The 18,493-nt window shown below is 49.4% G+C and overlaps 1 protein-coding gene and 1 long non-coding RNA gene across 11 annotated transcripts in view; both read right to left on the bottom strand.

Moving 5' to 3' along the window:
- Positions 1 to 2,100: 2,100 nt before the first annotated feature.
- Positions 2,101 to 5,460, bottom strand: LOC146219979 (uncharacterized). The gene is made up of 3 exons (XR_014751076.1): positions 4,961 to 5,460; positions 3,981 to 4,076; positions 2,101 to 2,851 (listed from the first exon to the last, which is right to left on the bottom strand). It is a non-coding gene; the product is annotated as an uncharacterized LOC146219979 (long non-coding RNA).
- A 1,016-nt stretch (positions 5,461 to 6,476) lies between these two features.
- The window catches only part of gapvd1 (GTPase activating protein and VPS9 domains 1), a 27,167-nt gene continuing 15,150 nt past the window's right edge, over positions 6,477 to 18,493 (bottom strand). For 5 of the 10 annotated variants that reach the window (XM_084694817.1, XM_084694818.1, XM_084694822.1 and 2 more), the window contains 15 exons: positions 17,913 to 18,047; positions 16,388 to 16,507; positions 16,031 to 16,108; positions 14,881 to 15,221; positions 14,557 to 14,641; positions 12,864 to 12,935; positions 12,627 to 12,752; positions 12,419 to 12,533; positions 12,149 to 12,261; positions 11,724 to 11,883; positions 11,359 to 11,546; positions 10,818 to 11,031; positions 10,474 to 10,546; positions 10,140 to 10,337; positions 6,477 to 9,667 (listed from right to left, as the gene is read on the bottom strand). In XM_084694817.1, the coding sequence (XP_084550943.1) occupies positions 9,527 to 9,667; positions 10,140 to 10,337; positions 10,474 to 10,546; positions 10,818 to 11,031; positions 11,359 to 11,546; positions 11,724 to 11,883; positions 12,149 to 12,261; positions 12,419 to 12,533; positions 12,627 to 12,752; positions 12,864 to 12,935; positions 14,557 to 14,641; positions 14,881 to 15,221; positions 16,031 to 16,108; positions 16,388 to 16,507; positions 17,913 to 18,047 (2,159 nt within the window). In that variant the 3' untranslated portion in view covers positions 6,477 to 9,526. Of the gene's footprint in view, positions 9,668 to 10,139; positions 10,338 to 10,473; positions 10,547 to 10,817; positions 11,032 to 11,358; positions 11,547 to 11,723; positions 11,884 to 12,148; positions 12,262 to 12,418; positions 12,534 to 12,626; positions 12,753 to 12,863; positions 12,936 to 13,674; positions 13,708 to 14,556; positions 14,642 to 14,880; positions 15,222 to 16,030; positions 16,109 to 16,387; positions 16,508 to 17,912; positions 18,048 to 18,493 lie in introns of all 10 variants that reach the window. The other 5 variants (XM_084694826.1, XM_084694820.1, XM_084694824.1 and 2 more) reach the window with 5 other exon arrangements.

Below are 18,493 nucleotides of genomic sequence, written 5' to 3'. Positions count from 1 at the left end.
ATCAACTACACCGCAGGTCCAACAAGACCCAGAGAAAAACAAATGGGTTTTGGGATCATGAAATCCTAGAACTACATGATAAATACTGCATGGTGAAGCTGGTGTGAACGTTGTGGGAGATGTGCATTGCTTTGTAGGCAAGATGCATGTCTTTGGACTCGACCCAAAAGCCAGGATTATTGACACGAGTGCTTCCTCATTAATAAAGCGCTGTGTCCTTTTGTGTTCGGGGTCACCCTCGCCACAGTTAACCGTAACTTGTCAAGGCTGCTCCAGACTCACAAAAGGAACCTCATGCATCTCCTGTCAGCGGGCATAATTCCTGGATGCTGGCACGCCACTGATTTCTGCATAAGTGATGCAAGTCTTTTAGCAGAGTTGGGAGCGGGAGTTTTTTTTTTTTTTTTTTTACCCCTCGGAAAGATGTTCATCATTCTTGATCTGGCTCTGTCAGGGCCTCGTGTTTTAGTGCATTTCACGATTAGGCAGAATTGACAGGCCAAGAAGGCAGCGAATAGCAGGAACGTGTGAAATTAAGGGGGCGGAGGGAGGGGGAAAGGGGGGTGTTGGGTGGAGGGTGAAGTGGAGTGTGGCCGTCATTTAATCTGCAATTTATCAGTTTAGGCTGCACCGTGTAGCGTCGGGGACGCTTCCTTCTGGAGGGAAGAAGCCTCGTCTCTTCTCCACACCCACTCCCTCTTCCTCTAATGTACTGTGACAGAGGAAGGTGGAACACTGGAGGGCCGGGGAATCTTTATTGTTATTATTATCATTTGTGAAACCCGCTTAATTAATATACAGCATTGTGGATTCCTGTGTGGGTAAGCAAGGGAGGTTGATGGAGTGAGAGAGGCGCGCCGTGGCGCTGCACAGAGAGCTGCTTCTGTGGTGTGGCCCGCCGTCGCATGTGTCTGAGGTCAAGCAGTAAAGACAACGGAAACACACACACACACACACACACATGCACACAACCTCTGACAACACTAAAAACACTCGGAGCAATGAATGCTTAATTGCCATTTTTCCATAAGGTTGCTTTATTGACATGCTTTCCAAACAGATTGATGAGAATTGCTAAAGCAAGGACAAATGCAGTTGGCGTTTCAACATCCCATAATATAACACAGAATAGATTTATTAACGTCATTTACTATTTTAGCAATATTTAAAATGAATTTATATTCAGATTTTTTTTCATCATTATTGATTATAAATACATGTTCACGGTAGTGTTGTATAGCACAGCCTGGATTATTTGGTGGGTTCAGGGACACCTTGGCCTCCTATGAAGAGACAGGGAGCAACGTCCTGTGGCCAAATAACACACCCTCCCTCCCCCCTCCCCTAGGCCCCCTCACCCCCCCAGTCTTGTCATTCAGATAAGCACTCCACTCACAGATCCCCCAGCCTCGTGTTTAGTGGACTGTTGCAAAGCCAAATCACTGTTAGTGGCAAGAGGCATGGTGCTTCTCTCTCTAACTGGATTCACTTCCTTTCCCTTTTGCAGTCCTGTGGTAACATTTACCGCAAGGAAATGACATCGAAGGATGCACTGTGTGGCCACGAAGGCAGCAGGATTACACTGAGATTCATAATAAATCACAGTTATTGAAAAGACAGTTATTTCTTGGCTTTTTTTAACGACTGATACCAATGTATTTGATTGTGGCTTAGGTGACAAAAACACAAAACAAAGTAGTGTCACGCCATACCGAAAGGGCTGTGAAGATGTGGTTTTGTGTTGTGTCTTGCAGAGGGAAATGGAGGTTACCTGTGTGGGTGGATGGACAGCTGATGGTCAAGGTCAAGGCCAGTGCTGTGAAGGCTAGGATGAGTCCTGGAGGTTCTGCTATGGTCTTAGGTCAAAGCAGCAACCCTGCTGAGCCAGAGAGGCCCTGCAGGAGGAACCGAGAGGACAACCAGGAGAGCTGGCGGTGACCAGCCAGCACCAGGCCTCTCTCTGTTCGCTCCTCCTTCAGCTAACTACACTCTACCGCAGACTGGATGACACACAAACCAGGAAATCCTTTCAAGACATGGTTCAGCAGCCGGACTAGCACAGCAGGAAAAGTCAAGCAGCCAGAGGCATGCTGGGAAATAGAGAGAGATGGGAGGATGAGAACTAGGGCACCCAGAGAGGTGAATGCAGTGGATTTGAAAGCAGGATTCTGGATTCTCATAAAGAAGCTGAGTTTAGTTTTCCTCTAATAGTAAACACTGTATCACATGAAGACATCCAGCCCTGCTCCTCCTTTTGGACATCTGAACCATCTCTGTGTAAACAGCCTATCCTTCTGGTTACATACACATGGGGATTACACAGATTACTTCATTGTACAATCTTCTATCTTGTGTAAAATGTGTAGAGAGAATAGTTACACAAATTCTGTTTGAGGATAAATAGTGACTATCTTCACTTCTGAAGCTTTTTCAGAGCTCAGCCCAGTGGCTATTGTCTTGCGCTCTGAGTCAGTCAGTCGAGGACCATATTGTTATTTATTCGTTCATTTTTGACCTTTTGAAACTCTCAAACCATTTCAACACCGAACAGTGAGACGCACTGGGTTTTGCTATCCCTTTCATCGGCATCTTTATTAGTATCTTTGTATTGCCACAACAACGCTATTTTTCACAGGACGTGTCTAAGGGGAGTGGCGCGTTATCTGAGGATGCACTTATCTTTACAGTCTCTCAACAATGACAGCTCAATCCCTCCCGAGGTGTGGCTGGAACTCTCACAAGATGAAGACGTGACACGACGTCTTGGCGTGGCGGACGGGACAGCTCACTTCCAGATTAGCCGTGTTCCCAGTCAGTCTTTACCGGGTCCTGAGAGCCCGGCATTACTGTCCTGGAAAACAAAGGATGCTGTTGACAACCAGGAAGCGTTGGTCATGTGCTGCTGGTGGTGTGCGTGGCTTCTCAAGGTATCATAGATGTCCAGCCTGATCCACAGGTCGAGAGAGTATCCCTGATATTCACACGGATCACAATAATCATGTTCTCACTCTGATTCCGAGATCACAGATCTTAATAGCTGAGTATCCTTTCGGGGATTCATAACGTTCTGTCTAATCTCATCTCATAAACAGGATCTCATTGATTCCATTGGCCCCTGATATCTCCTTCATAATCGTGCGAGTTTTCAGAAAAACTACTCACTCTTAAAGGCTAGCACATGGACAAAGGGATGAGCTGTGTCTGCATGACTTTGAGGGCAAAATCATCCATACAACTGCATAACATGAGTGTTGGCTTGTCTTGTTTCTTGACAAACTGACAATGTATATATTGTGACCGAAAAAAAGACATTCTGATAAATATACTTTTTCATTCAAGTGGAAACATCTCAGTGAATAGTAGGGTAGAGTACTAGAGAAAGCATTTCAACTTTGCTCCCCAGGGATTTGTCATTTTGTCTCTGGAATACACGCCTCCTGAACAATGTCGCTTGATTGTGAAAGCAAGGGTAAGTGCATGCACACTGATAGAAGTGGCTCATTGTTGCCAATTATGGAAATGCTATATTAATGTTTGAAAGAGAAATTAGGGAGTTGTGCACCTGCACTTGTCAAGGTTCTGAAGTGCACCAGGTAATTGCCTGTTGATTGTTGCCATTAGCATCTGATGGCTAAGTGCATCTAATTCTTGTTATATTTCCATTTCCGTGGTTCAATTTAACGTCACCACCCACTCTTCCACCCGTAGGTGATTAGAGATTCTAATGATATAAGTGCAATTTTACGAAGGCACAGTAACCACAGAAGAACAGACGTAATTGACACCAATGCTTATTAAAACTATTTGTGATTAACAATAACGGAAAATATGGAGAAAAAAGAACACATAATTCAATTGTCCATATCCTAGCCACAGCTACTTGGTGTTAAATCATGATTTACATACATTGCTAGCTAATGGCTTTATTAAAGCAAGTAAACTAAACAAAATCACAATTGCCTTTCTGTGTGTATGTTTACCCAAGTCCTTGGTGTTACTCTTCAAGTGTATTAACTTCGGATTGGGCTACTCCATTGAAGGTCTCCATCATGTTCCTCATTCCATCACTCTGGTCTCTGTTGTTGGAGCAGGAATCATTGTAGAGGGAGCGGGTGGGGCAGGATGGGAGAGGGAAAGAGAGAGAGAAAGAGAGAGAGAGAGAGAGAGAGGGAGAGAGAGAGAGAGAGAGAGAGAGACCAGTTTCATTACTTAATCTCTTATCACCTCAGGCTGAGAGACTGTGAATCCTCCAGAGTTCTAATCTGCTCGTCTCCTTGCATCCTCGAGGCTATTTCATTTAGGTTTTAATATGTGTATTTGACATTTTGTTCATTTAGCCTCCTCCTTTAATTTAATTGACGTGTTGCTGCCTCGTGCTGTTTGTTTTTCCCCTCAGTGAACGGTTCTCACAATCAGCATCCGAACACTTCTCACATTCCGCGTGGTATTAGAGATTTAAGTTTTTACGTTTCAGCATCACATTCACAGCAAATACGTGTGAACAAACAAAAATATGTACACGATAAAAACATTTTTCGACAATTAGGCCTATCATTTGCCAAAGAAAGGTGCGTACAATCATACATTTTTGCATACGATCTTATTTACCACAGAGCCCACAAATGGAATGAAACCCGTGTCACGTGCTATTTTAAGGCCCACCAAAATACAGTAAGTCTATCTTGCTTCCACATCTACGTTGTATTCAACATAAGTTTATTCCGTTATTGCAAAATATTAGCCATTGAGTAGCCTACATTCCAAAACGATAGGTGACAAAGTGAAATAACAACGAGATCATTAAGGCCTATTTCTTCAATTTACATAGTTTCTTCAATTTATCAATATATTGAACTCTTGAATTTCAGAAAAACAATAATAGCAATGAAAAAAAGTAATGATAAAAATGACAACCGTGATAATTTTACAGTATCATATAAATATACATGTAGAGACCTACCGTATATTTATTCCATATTATTATAACACCATCACTGATACAGTCTGTTAGGATTGATTTGAACGTGATTGCGTTGCTCGTGTCCGCTGGAGTTCTTTGTCTCCGCTCAGCTCACGAGACCGTCGTGGGGAATGGTGCGTCTGCCATCTACAGGACAACAGCGTGAGGCCATCCACTGGCCTACACACGCGCAGTTATACAGTAGGCTATAGTGTATACATACTGCCGCACCCGTGGCAGTGCCGTAAGATTGCTCTGACACTTTCCGTTAACGTGAGTTTGACATGATAAAAAGTCATTTTGGGTGAGAAAAAAGTTGCTTATAAACGTCTTCCATTCTACAAGAGCAAGCGGGTTCTCTATGTAATTGCAGGCTTATGCAATTGTCCAAATTCGTCATGACTGAACAATAGGCCGAACAATTAGTGTTTGAATCTTGCTTTTTTTTTTTTTCTTTGGAGAGAAATATGTAAATGTGTTTTCATTACCTCAAGGAATTAAATAAGGATAAAGTATCCAGGGACAGAGACACTTTGCACAATGTAACTGACATTCTACTGTCTAAGCCGTCTTGGGTTGCCGGTGGAGCTGAGAGCGGTCCACCGTGGTTCCTCCAGAGTGCTCGGTGCGGACTGTGTGAAGTCATGCACAAGCCCCGCTGGAATGATCATCTGTTGTTCTAGAGCCATCTGGGCCTGGCCAGCGGCTGTTGATATGCTCATGCAACAATCTGACAATATGAAACACAGTTGCGTCAGGGGAGCTTAGTCCGATTTTTCTCCATTTGGTACCTCAACCATTAAAACATGTTTTGTGTAAAAAAAAAAAAAAAAGATAGGAAAATCCCTTTAAGCCGCCCAAACGGTAGGTGAGGTCATTATAGTTTAAAGGGATGTTCAATCTTTTTCAGGATCGTATATCTCAAATTAACTAGTGCTTCGTAAACAAAATAAGCAGGTCAATGTCTGTGTGCTCATTAAAACAACTAATTAGCTTCAAAATTTGAATTTAAATGAACAATAGAAAATATCATCAAGCGATGCAGGCACCCCACGAGCAGTTTCTGAAAGAGATGATTCCTATTACAGAAAGACGGGGGTGAAGTGAGGAGAGATTCACGATTGGGAAAATTCTCCAATTATGAATGCCTCATACTCTTGTCAGCAGTAATTAAATGTTCAGTGAGAGGTTGGTACTTGTGGCACGGAGATTGGAAAAATCTCAGTGTTGCTCACCCTGACAGTTATGTTCTATGCATAAATTTGGTCAGGTTCATCTATTGTGCCGCTTGATTCGAAAACCATGGGTTTCTACATATTCAATCGGAACATTATATCCCATGGCAATTACATTCATACAACCCCATATGAGAAGCAGTGCTGAAACAATAAGGACCTTCAAAGGCAGCCTGGCTGTCTTTAATACCAGCCATGCTCCACGCCACTCAACCACACCTCCTGGTACCTCCTGGTACCTCCCCAGACACAGAGAACCACCCAGGGAACCACAAGAAAAAAAACTTCTGGTTCTTTTATTGTTTTTAAAGAATTATACAATGCATTAATCACAGTAAAGACAAGACGCCTTCCCCGCATATTTCGTAATTGTGCAAGCTTACAAATGTAAAACAGATTATTTTTCTGCTCGTTATGCCTACTTTGTACAGGGAGCAGAGCACAAGGAGAATTGTAAAGCTTTCAAGAACACATTGCGTAGTCCGTATCTATATATCCACCAATACAGCAGCCACTTCCTGGTTTGCATACAGTCTGTCAGCAATGTTAAACTTGTTCTTTCCACATCTAAAGTTGCTGCCCCAGAGCCTGAACAGAGACAAGTCCAGTTGGAAATCATTTCATGTTACTGATATGTAAGGGTACAATGCAACAAGCCAGGTCCATATTGTTATACGTCACCTAAGGTGATATCACACATATTTGGAACACAATCTGTATTTTCGTGATCTATCAACACGTGGAGTTATATTCAGACTAGTTAGACAGTAGCATTTATTTCGCAGAAACGTAATCAAAAACGGTTTACTGTATGTTCACACATTTGTTGGTGAAACCTGGAGCATATCAGGTTGTGGGAATAGAACACTAACTTGTCACACATTTTCAAGATTGCTCCTAAAGGTGTTGATGTCATGGATGTCCAGGGGCAGGTGTAACGGACAGCCCTGAAGCCTAACCAGCAACATAATTATCTCAACTGGAAATAATCTTTTGCCGTCCGAGCATTTTGTTATGGTGAGCATAATGGATAAAGACCAGGAAAGTGTTACCATTTTGAAAAATGTCAGGTGTATGTCAAATTCGGGGAGAAAACGCCTCTGACTTTGTGCAAATAGAAGCTTGAGAGTCCGAGAAAGTAGAAGACAATGTGGACAAAGACTCTGACGAAGACCTTGAATTGTTTGAGTTTTTTTTTTTTTTCAACTTTCAGAACTGACCAAACAGATTCTAACCAGTGCTGTTGGTTTCTGTCTGAACAGATGAGCACTTTAATCAACTACTACACCATAACATGGGAGAACACAACACTTGCAATGAGTGGATATATATTCTCATAATACACATTCCTCACACACACATACTCTTACTCACCCACTTTGTCTTTCATACACACACACACACACTCTTATCTGGTGGTCAGTATCGAGTCAAATAGTGTTGCTTGTTTGCTATTCATTTAAGAGCAAACAGTTGTGCTGTTTTCATTTCACGTCAACCAATGAGCAGATAGAAAACTAAAGTCACATGGCACGTAGCTAATGGACACTCAGAGGGGGAAGCCGGCCTGAACCTGTTAATGGAGCTGCAACAATAACGTCAACTGATTTTTGGTGACTTAAGCCCTATTAAGTGTCAAGAAAACATGCTTGCAGTAGAAGTGAAAGAACAGCATGGAAATAAAAATGTCCTCTAAAACGTAACTATAAAATAATGAATACAAGTGTAATAAACGCGAGAGTCCCTTTCTGGAGCTTGTGAGGAGGTAGGTCAGAGCTAATTCAATTACTGGTTTGGCTATGCCGATACGTGCAGTATCTCAGTATCAATCAGCATCAGAAACTTTGTTCATTAGCCAAGGCTAATAAGGCTAGCTAAACCAACAGCCAGAAAATCCCTACAGCCTTTCAATCGGCCGTTACTGTACATATCCGTCTGCGGTAAAGAGAGGCATCCACCTGTATATCTATGAGGGACTCTGATGCCCCGCCCACAGTGATCCACTACTACGCTGATGCCAGCCAATGGGAGAGAGACACACATGACCAGCCTCGGTCTGAGCTTGGCCATATTGGTCTGAACTTTTAGGTAAGATCTCTATACTGAAGGGACTGACGGTTCCAGACTGAACACAAGTGCATTTAAGGGAAAGACAATCAGTGGTGTTGCGAAGCCTGCGCTGAGGCCAGACAGTCACATGAATGGCCATGAAGGGGGAGATCCACCTACGTCAAACTAGGGGCACAAATCACCTTCGAAAGAAATAAAAACAGCAGATCTAAAGCGCCCCTCTCCTAAAGGCACTAATTTTGAGTAATTTCCAAAACGCCAGCAGTTGTGCCAGTGCAGGAGTGGGCTGGTGGTGACCCTGTATCCAGGCTGGCTCCCACTGAACAGGAACCCCCCCTCTCCCTCTCCTCTGCACGCAGTAAGATACCTCAGATACTCCCACTCACCACCGGTTCCAATCTCCAAAATGGAGAAAAAGAGATGTCTTTTTGTACAATAAAATAAAGAAGAGACTGTTTTTAAATAGAAAGTAAGAAATATAAATACATTGGTATTTCACATAAATATGTGGGCCCTTATTTCCAAACTGCCACTGATGGAAGTATTTAGGAAAGGATCAACTGAATGACTATTTAAGACAACGCTGCCCTACTATTTATGCTAGCTTGAAGAGAAGGAGACATTCTTGTAATAAATGTGGACTGATCTCCCAGTATTCATCAGTCATCTGATTCACGGGGCTGCATTCGAAGAGCACAATTAATAGTCAAAAGAATATTCAAGAGGAAAGATTGCACGATTAAACCAAGGAGGCCCCTCCCACTCACATACCGGCGATCGTCTCAAGAGAGCATGGTCCCTTTTTCATCGGATTCATTTATTTATCTGTCAATTAAACACTAAGAATTTCAGCTTTAGATATAAAATTTTAAACACAGATCCCAACACCGCACCATGACGAAGGAGACAAAAAAGATTAAATGAAAGAACGCAAATCGATTTAAGTTCCAAGTTAACATTCGCCCCCCTTTTTCCAAAACAGTTCTCCCCCCTCCCCACCGTTAAACAAGGTTCCACTTAGGCCCTACAGTAATCATATATACTTTGTTATCTTTCAATTTCTCTGACTATGTACAGCTATACAAACAGAGAGTGTGGTAGAGGGGGGCTGGGGGCCGGGCAGAGAGAGAGCGAGCAGTTGGCCGGGCAGAGAGAGAGCGAGCAGTTGGCCGGGCAGAGAGAGAGCGAGCAGTTGGCTGGGCAGAGTCCCAGTCTACCGGCTCCAGCCCCTCAGTCCGCCCATACAGGTGGCTGCTTTGCTTCACTTGCGATCGTCGATGGTCTTAATGAATTCCACCGCTGCGGTGAACTGCATCCACCAATAGCACTCCTCCCCGCTAAGCCGGCTGGCGTAGAAATTATTGATGTACTGAATGGTGGACAGCAGGCAGGGCGGGTTTGCCTGGAGGGGGGGAGATGGGGGAGAGGTTGGGGGGGGGGGAGATAGGGGGAGGTGTTGGGCCCACATTAACCAGAGAGAACCCCACACAGCGCCATGTATAATGCATGGTCTATGTAAATATGTCCATACGAGTTATCACGCAGCAAGATCTTTGTACTACAGAGCATTTACCATCCAGACATCTAAACTGAGAATACACCCTCAGCATTCACTTTGACTCTTGAAAGATACCATTATGTAATAAAAAATAAAAAAAAACATTTTTACATTTCCACAGACGTGTCAGGTTTAACTGCAGTCAGGTTTAGCTGCAGTCAGATCACTCCTCTTGGGCTTAACCCCAAACAGCATGCTCCTTTAGCAAACACTTTTTCATCCAATCCAGAAGGGATGGATTTTTTCATGCTAATTCCAAGCTCCGCCCATCCCTAATGCTATTGGCTGAGGGAGCTGTCCGTCTTGGGAGGCTTACCCTGATGAGGACGAAGACGAGCACAGGCACAAAGTCGTCGGCCCCGGGGACAGAGTCCTCGTTGGCCAGGCTCAGCAGGTTCATGATGGTGGAGCACATCCTCAGGATGCACTGCACCTTGTCCCGGGGCGTCTTGTAGGCGTTGATGGTCCTGATCTCAGCCTGGGCGGAGGGCCACGGAGCCTCCTTCAGGTACACCTGCACACACACACACAGGCGCGCACACACACACACACACGGTTACTACACGACTTACTGCAGGAAATGACATCAGGTCCACTGATACGACTGACTGTGCGGTGAGGGTCTGTGAGGAGAGCAAACGGGGACTTGCCTCTGGGACCTGAAGAGCTTTGTGATAGGCTGTGACCACTTTGGAGAGGCGCTGGATGTGTTCCTGGAGAAGCCTGGGACCCAAGACAGAGATGTCAGCAGTGCCTGACACACACACACACACACACACACACACACACACACACACACACACACACACACACACACACACACACACACACACACACACACACACACACACACACACACATCCAGCTGATGTATGGTTCACGGAGATCCGTCACGACGGCCAGACCGCGGGCACCAGGAGCAGGAAACTGGGTCACCTGGAGGTCTTCCCAAGCCCGGGGGTGAGGGGGTGAGGGGGGAGGAGGAGGTACTCACTGGTCCCGGAGGATATCTCCGTCGTGGTTGGGGTAGAAGGCCAGTTTGAAGATGCGGTTCATGACGCTGCGCTCGATGGCCATCTGGGCGTCCTGGAGCTGGTCCTCGCTGGCGTACTGCCAGATGGCATCGTGGGCCATGGCGCCGTACAGGTAGCGCAGGAAGTCCTCCACAGACGCCGTCTTGTCGTCCGATGCCGTGCACCCCTGGAACGCTGGACACACACACGCACACATTTTAGGGTTATGTTCAGGGTGCCCTGCAGATGAATGTGTGCTGCAGAGAAGGGAGACTGGCGTTTTGGAATGGAAGGCAGATAACGGCAGTCATCGCTATACAAAAATGAAGACAACTAGTTTTTTTTTCCTCTAACCCTGACGTTACTTGTTCCTGTACAATTCCTATCACTAATGTTCCTTTTTACCACTTTTAAATGTCTCAATATCTACTTCGACATACTCATCTAATATCTATCTATTTACTCTATCACTATCTACTCGGCATCGAGGTGATGTGATGATGAGCTGGCGGGGGCGGACACCTTGGATGAAGTCCTGCATCTTGGCCTCCATGTGCTCGAGCAGCAGACGCACGCACACGGTGGTGAAGTAGCGGTTGGCCACCTCCTTGTCCCGGAGCACCCTCTGCAGCAGCCTCTCAAGGTGGGCCTGCGACGTCTGCAGGCCCTGCCGACACCTGGTCAGGTAGGCGATGTAGGGGGCCCGCTTCCTGCAACACACCACCACGCAGACACACCCGCCCGGCTCCAGGCTCAATGGACGCGCTCGACGCCACAGAGCGCCGCCTTCTCTGAGGCGTGTGCCGGGAGGGGGGGGGGAAGAGAAGGGGAGAAGGGCGGGAGGGGGGAAAAGGCGGGGTGGAGGAGAGGGGGGGGGGGGCTGTTACCTGTAGTCCTCGGCGATGGCCGCCAGCAGCTTCCTGCAGGTGCGGGCGTCGAAGCGGCTGACGCAGCGCGTGGTCTCCTGGATCTGGGCCATCTGGTTCTTATCCTGCAGGTTGATGGCCTCCGCCAGCTGGACCTTCAGGAAGCACACAATCTCATTGTCTGGGAGGGGGAGAGAGAGGAGGGAGGGAGGGAGGGTGAGGAGAGAGAGAGGGCCGGTCAGACACACTGGCCCCGCGCTGGGAGGCAGCGAGGCTGCTGTAATCACATCAGTCTGCCAGCCTGCTCCCGCCTGGGCGAGGAGAGGACAGGGGCGGCTCGGGGGCCTCTCAGAGGACGGCTCCGTCCTCGTAAAGAGGGCCGAGATAGAGGCTGTGAGGGCGGGCGGAACGCAGGGGTGTTTGTGCAGGAAGGACGGGAAGTGCACCTTCGGGGTCGGTGTGGTCGGGCAGGCCGTTGCGGGTTGGGGCGGGAACCATCATGGGGAACGACACCGAGTCAGCGGAGCACAGGGCCAGACGCAACTTCTTCTTAGCATCACTGCAACACGGGGGGAGGGGGAACCAGTATTACTTCATTATTGCTTTTGAGAGAGAGAGAGACAGAGAGAGATAGATAGAGGGAGAGCGAGAAACAGAGAGACAGAGAGAGACAGAGCTGGATGTCTGGTGAGGAGGCTGTGTGGGGTCAGGAGCACCTGAAGGAGAACTTGGAGTTGGCCTGGGTCTGACTGGCAGAGTCCAGGAGGTCGTCTGTGGAGTTCTGAGGGGCTTCGTCTCTGGGGGACTCGTGGGGGTTCTCATCCAAACAGTCTGCGGACACACACACACACACACACACACAACCGTGAGGAGGAGGTGCTCTTAAAAAGAAGAGGTGTGTGTGTTACTGACACGTCTGCACACCTCCATGGCCGTCGTAAGCAGTGCCGGCGGCTCCTTCGCTGGGGCTGGTCCGCTTGATGTTCCTGTACTTGTCCAGGATGTCTTCTGCAGCCTGGGTCTGGGAGCTGTTCCTGGACATCGAGTCATCTGACACACACAAGCACACGCGTTTCATTCGGACTCAATCCGCCACAGGGAAGCGCTCGACTCCCCCTGATTCAGCATATCCGAGTGCGATGACAATAAATCAGGCCAGACCTTGTGGGACTCGGTCCTGGCCCATCTCGTCTTTCTCCTGCTTGTCTCTTTTCCGGAAGGCTGCTATCGGAGCTGTGGAAGAGAGGAAGAGGGCGGGGTGAGTGAGGAGGGCGGGGAGTCCCCCTCACTGTCTGTGGACGCTAACACCATCGTGACTCAACGCCAGCACGTCACGCTAGTAACACGTCTACGCTTCCCGTCGTTAGACAACGAGCATCGTCTAGGACCCCCACAGATATAGGATTCATATCTCAGAAACAAAAACAGAACAAAAATGGCTGCTGCTTCTGCGACACACACACACACACCCAAAAAAAAGGAAAAAGCCAGGATGGGTGGACACAGACTGGTGGCAAAGTACCAGACAGGGAGTCAGAATATCACGACTGGGCCCCTGGATGGACAGGTGTTTACAGCCGTGCGGTGGGCGGGAGGTGGCAAGGGACAGGGCTGGGGAACAACACAAGGGGGAAATGAGGGACCCACAGAGAAATGAGGGACGGGTGGGTGGTGATATTCTAACGCTGCCCACGAACAAACCAAACAAAAGTCTCAAGGTGGTAAAGAGCAGTGCAAAAGAATACAGGGGTCCGCCCAGACCGCTGGTGTGAATGAGGAGCGGGGAAGACGACGACAGCTGCACCAAGTCACATCACAGCTCTGTCTGTCACACAGGGGCACGACTACAAGCGCCATGGAGGGGGCCTAGGGCCCCCCGCAGCCCTCCGCCCTGGCCCCTGAGGCCCCTAAGCCGGGCTGCGCTAGCTGGAGGATGAGGGGGAGGGGTGGGGAGGGACTGTGGAGGCGTTACCTGGGACTTCGGTCTCCGCCGTCCAGTACAGCACTGTGTGGAGAAGGGGGGGGGGGGTTGGGGGGGACACACAGGGAACAGACAGCGTTGGCCTTTCACACCACACTCAGTCTTCCGGTCTGTGGGACCCCCCCGTCCACGAGCCGGAGAGCCCACAGACCAGCATCGAACGGTCGCTTCCAAGTTGTTGTTTTTTACGGCGTATAAAAAAAGGGGAGGGGGGGGGGGGGGGGGTCGTGAGGCAGTAGAGGAACCGCGCGGGGCCTCGTCACATCCCGCGCGGGAGGAGCGCGCGGCTGAGAGATGGGTTCAGAGTGGAGCGCCCGGCGTGAGATGAGTCATCCATCAGCGCAGGTGACAGAGAGCTGCGTCTAATGACCATTAGCCACAGCCTGACAGGACTGCTGGGGGAACCACAACAGCACAACACACAGCACTCACGACCCACACATGACTGATTAGTTTCGAAGGATACAAATCAATCTACCGCGAGAAAGACGAGAGAGAGAAAGAGACGGAGAGAGGGCGAGAGAAAAGGAGAGAGAGGGACAGGATATTTCTCTAGAGTAACTTTCGACAACCATTAACATTCTTCTAAAACTGTTACATCACAAAAGAAGGTTGGTGGGAGGGGGGGGGGCATGAATTATTCAGTTTCTCACATAGCGACACGGTTTAAACACGGCTCTTAACAAATGAGGTGGTTTCAGGAACAGACGTCGGTCAGAGAACACCGGCGGGAGCGCCCGAAGCAGAAACGTGCAACATAAGTGGCAGGGCTCAGCCCGGTGAACGGACATGTAGACCAGGGTGGAGAGTACATGCCAGACCAACTGACTCCTGTAGCGGGCGGGAGCCAGCTTCCAGGCAGAAGGAGCTCACCTTTAGGAATGGCCGACACAAAGCGTTTCTTCCACCACGGTCGGTTACGGTCGGACTTTTCGTCGTCGCTGTCCTTCCTCTCCTCCTTGAAGACAATTTTTTTTTTTTAAAGAACATATATTTAGGAAAACTGTAAATACATCCACACTACTATGGAGTACAAAGGGAATAAAATACAAAGAGTACGAAGTGTAGAGTACAAACAAATGCAACATTTCCAAAACATATCAAACATCAATTGAGACCAGTGCCCTGGGCTCTGTGTGGTGCCTTCGGTGGCTGGTCTGGGCAGACGCACACAGCGAGGGCTCCCTGGTTCCCTACCTCTCCCTTGAGCGAGTCCTTGCTGGGGGAGGAGGAGGGCCCCAGGGAGAACGCCCCTGCGGGCTCCCTCTCCTCGGCCGCCGCCCGCCGGTTCAGGCCGGGGTCGCTGGTAGGCCTGCGTCCGGGGCACACCACGTCGGAGCTACGGCTACGCACCAGCCTGTCGGGGTAGGAGTGCCTCTGCTTGGGGTGCTCCAGCTCGGCCAGGGAGTGGGGCGCGAAGAGGGAGTGGCGCGGCTCCTGGCCCAGGGCGCAGGCCTCCGGGATGGGGGGGTCTGGAGGAGGGTGAGGGGGTCGGGCGTAGTGCACCTTGGGCCTCACGATGGTGCCGGTGGAGGAGCCTGGGGTTGGGGGGGAAGAGACAGGGCACAGGCTGTAGCGTGTACCGTCGAGGGGTGTGTGTGTGTGTGTGTGTTTGGTGTGTGTGTGTGTGGCGCTTTCTCCTCACGATCCGAGACAGGCTCTTCTTTCACTTTGCGAGGGATTTGGGGAAGAGGGGAATAGCGGACGAAACAACGTGGGGAAACAATGACACGCGTTTCCTCACAGAGTTGGAAGGGGGAGGGGGGGGGAGGGACGCGAGAGAGAGAGCTGTTGGTGGGAGGCGAGGCGAGGAGCTAGGCCACCTGTTCCAAGGGTAGACTCGCTCTCCTGAAAAGCGTCCAATGGCAGCCTGGCGCCATGGGCACGGTGGGACAGGGGGGGGGGAGGGGACGGTGCCAAAGAGCCCGGGGTGAGGTCTCTCAACCTGTCATCCCCTCACCTTGTCCCTGACACGCGGCCGTGACACCTCCACAGCTCTCCCAGGCCACCTCCTCTCACACCGACACCGGGAGAGGGAAGAGCCGCCGTCGGCAACCAACAACAACCCCAGCTAAAACGCGAACCAAACAACAGCCAAGCGAATTGAAATAACATTACAACACACAAAGCCCATTACCGCCGCGCTAATGTTTAGTCCAGTAATTGGGGCGAGACTTCGCGCTGGGGGGGGGGAGGGGGGCGCACACAGACACTCTTTGGGTTTTTCCCCATTTTTTTCAGAGCTCAAGCTGTTCCGCGAGCCCACGCTATTAAAGCCGACTTAATGACGCTCGTTTCCCAGCTCTGATTGCACGCTCGACGCGTGGACCCCTGGAGGAGACCTTACCTTCGGCGGAGGAGAGGGGATCAAACATGGCCAGCAAGGATTCCGCCTGCGAGGGGGGGGACGTCAAATGGTGTGCTCCTGGAACGACAAGAAGGGATGGGGGGAGGGGGGGGATGGACGTCAGTCAGAATGATCTCCCCGACCGGAAGACTCGTCTATTATCCTGGACGCTCCTTAAGAACAGGTCAACCTTGTGCAAATCTCAGAAAGAGATACGCGAGTGAGGAGTGATGGAGGGGGTTGACCCAGTCTGGGGTGGTGAGGTGACAGCTGTGGAGGTGACAGGGATGGATTGGTCCAGCTGAGGGCTGGGTGATGGCTGGGAGTGAGGGGGTGACATGCTAGCCTCTCTCCTACCGTGGCCTGACTCCTCCCCATCTGGACTGGTCACCGAGTCCTTCCCCCCGAAGTCGGAGCTGCACTCGGACCGCAGGTCCTCGGTCTTGTTGGGGATGTCTTCGGACGTGGCGCTTATACCTGAGGAAGAGGCAACGAGAAAAACACACACACACACGTTCCGGACGTCAAGGACAAAGCCACTGCAGCGCTGCAAGGTTGGAAGTCTATTTTTAGGGGCTTTAAAACAACTCGGCGGCGATTCTGCCGGCGCTTAGGCTTGGCTCTGAGCACGCGTCGGCCCCTCAGTCCCCTCTGGCGGAGAGAGCACGGGCTGGGATGCGCTGAATGGTCTCAGGGAGTCAGGAGATCCTCTGGGAGCCCAGGCTGGCTGGCTCCCCGGGGTGGACCAGGACAGGCAAGCCCGGGTAGTAAGAGTGATGGTCAGGCTAGTCCTATCCATCGGCTGGGGCCCCTGGGGATGTGTTGCTGGGAGCCCGGGTGAAGGGACTGCTCCAGGCTGCATAATCTGGGACGCTACGTCAAGCCTGGCAGCTCTGCCTGCTCGCCCCCAGCTCTGAGGACAGAGGGTTAACCTCAGGGTCCGAGCCAATCACCTACGCTGACCTGGCCAAGTAGCCTATCACACAGCTGTATGTGACTGGAGGACAACCCCCCCCCCATATTAACAACACTGTCAACGCAGCTGTGTGGCGAGTGTGGAGAGGTGAGGTATAGTGGCAGAGTAGCTAACAGCCTGAAGCTAAAGGCATAGTCGCAGAGAAGCTAAAGGTAGGGTAGCAGAGTAGCTAATAGAATGAAGCTCAAATGTATAGTAGCAGAGAAGCTAACAGACTGAAGGTACAGTATCAAAGGAGCTAACAGACTAAAACTAAAGTTAGGGAAGCAGAGAAGCTAACAACCTGAAGCTAAAGTTAGAGAAGCAGAGAAGCTAACAGACTGAAGCTACAGTATCAAAGGAGCTAACAGACTAAAGCTAAAGATAGAGTAGCAGAGAAGCTAACAGCCTGAAGCTAAAGGTAGGGTAGCAGAGAATCTAACAGACTGAAGGTACAGTATCAAAGGAGCTAACAGACAAAAGCTAAAAGGTAGAGTAGCAGAGAAGCTAACAGCCTGAAGCTAAAGGTAGAGAAGCAGAGAAGCTAACAGACTGAAGCTACAGTATCAAAGGAGCTAACAGACTAAAGCTAAAGATAGAGTAGCAGAGAAGCTAACAGCCTGAAGCTAAAGGTAGGGTAGCAGAGAATCTAACAGACTGAAGGTACAGTATCAAAGGAGCTAACAGACAAAAGCTAAATGGTAGAGTAGCAGAGAAGCTAACAGCTTGAAGCTAAAGGTAGGGTAGCAGAGAAGCTAACAGACTGAAGGCACAGTATCAAAGGAGCTAACAGACAAAAGCTAAAAGGTAGAGAAGCTAACAGCCCGAAGCTAAAGGTAGGGTAGCAGAGAAGCTAACAGACTGAAGGTACAGTATCAAAGGAGCTAACAGACAAAAGCTAAAAGGTAGAGTAGCAGAGTAGCTAACCTGAGACGACGCTGAGCCCCGGGGTGCTGGGTCGGGAGCTGACCTCCCTGACCTCGGTGTCGTCGGAGGTGCTGCCCACCCCTGAGCAGCTCTCCAGCTCCTGCAGACGCTCCTCCTGCTTCAGGTCGGGTGCTTCTGGACAGACACACACACACGTTGGACTTCTACATCCAACCTTCTTCTGGACAGACACCCACACACGTTGGACTTCTACATCCAACCTTCTTCTGGACAGACACACACACACGTTGGACTTCTACATCCAACCTTCTTCTGGACAAACACACACACATGTTGTATTATTCCATCCAACCTTCTGGAAACACATCATATTCATTTCCTATCCAACCCTCTCCAAGTAGAAAACACCTGCTGTGAAGAGTCTTTAGCAAAGAGGATGGAGAGGAACACATGAAGTCAGGAAACTCAGACTCAGCCACGTAAAATGGTTCTGGAACCTCACTAAGCTGCTTGTCCACCAGGCAAGCTGGTGCTCAGCAGAGTGGTCTTCCCATGTCCAACGCCCTCCCCTACAGGGGCGGCGGGAAAGGGGGGGCCCTAGCCAAGAGAAACTCATATGT

This window comes from Hypomesus nipponensis, chromosome 28, assembly GCF_054491055.1.
Source record: "Hypomesus nipponensis isolate SF chromosome 28, ASM5449105v1, whole genome shotgun sequence".
Taxonomy (NCBI): Eukaryota; Metazoa; Chordata; class Actinopteri; order Osmeriformes; family Osmeridae; genus Hypomesus; species Hypomesus nipponensis.
The sequence above is the reverse complement of the archived record's forward strand: the minus strand, read 5'-3'. Positions and strand labels throughout refer to the sequence as shown.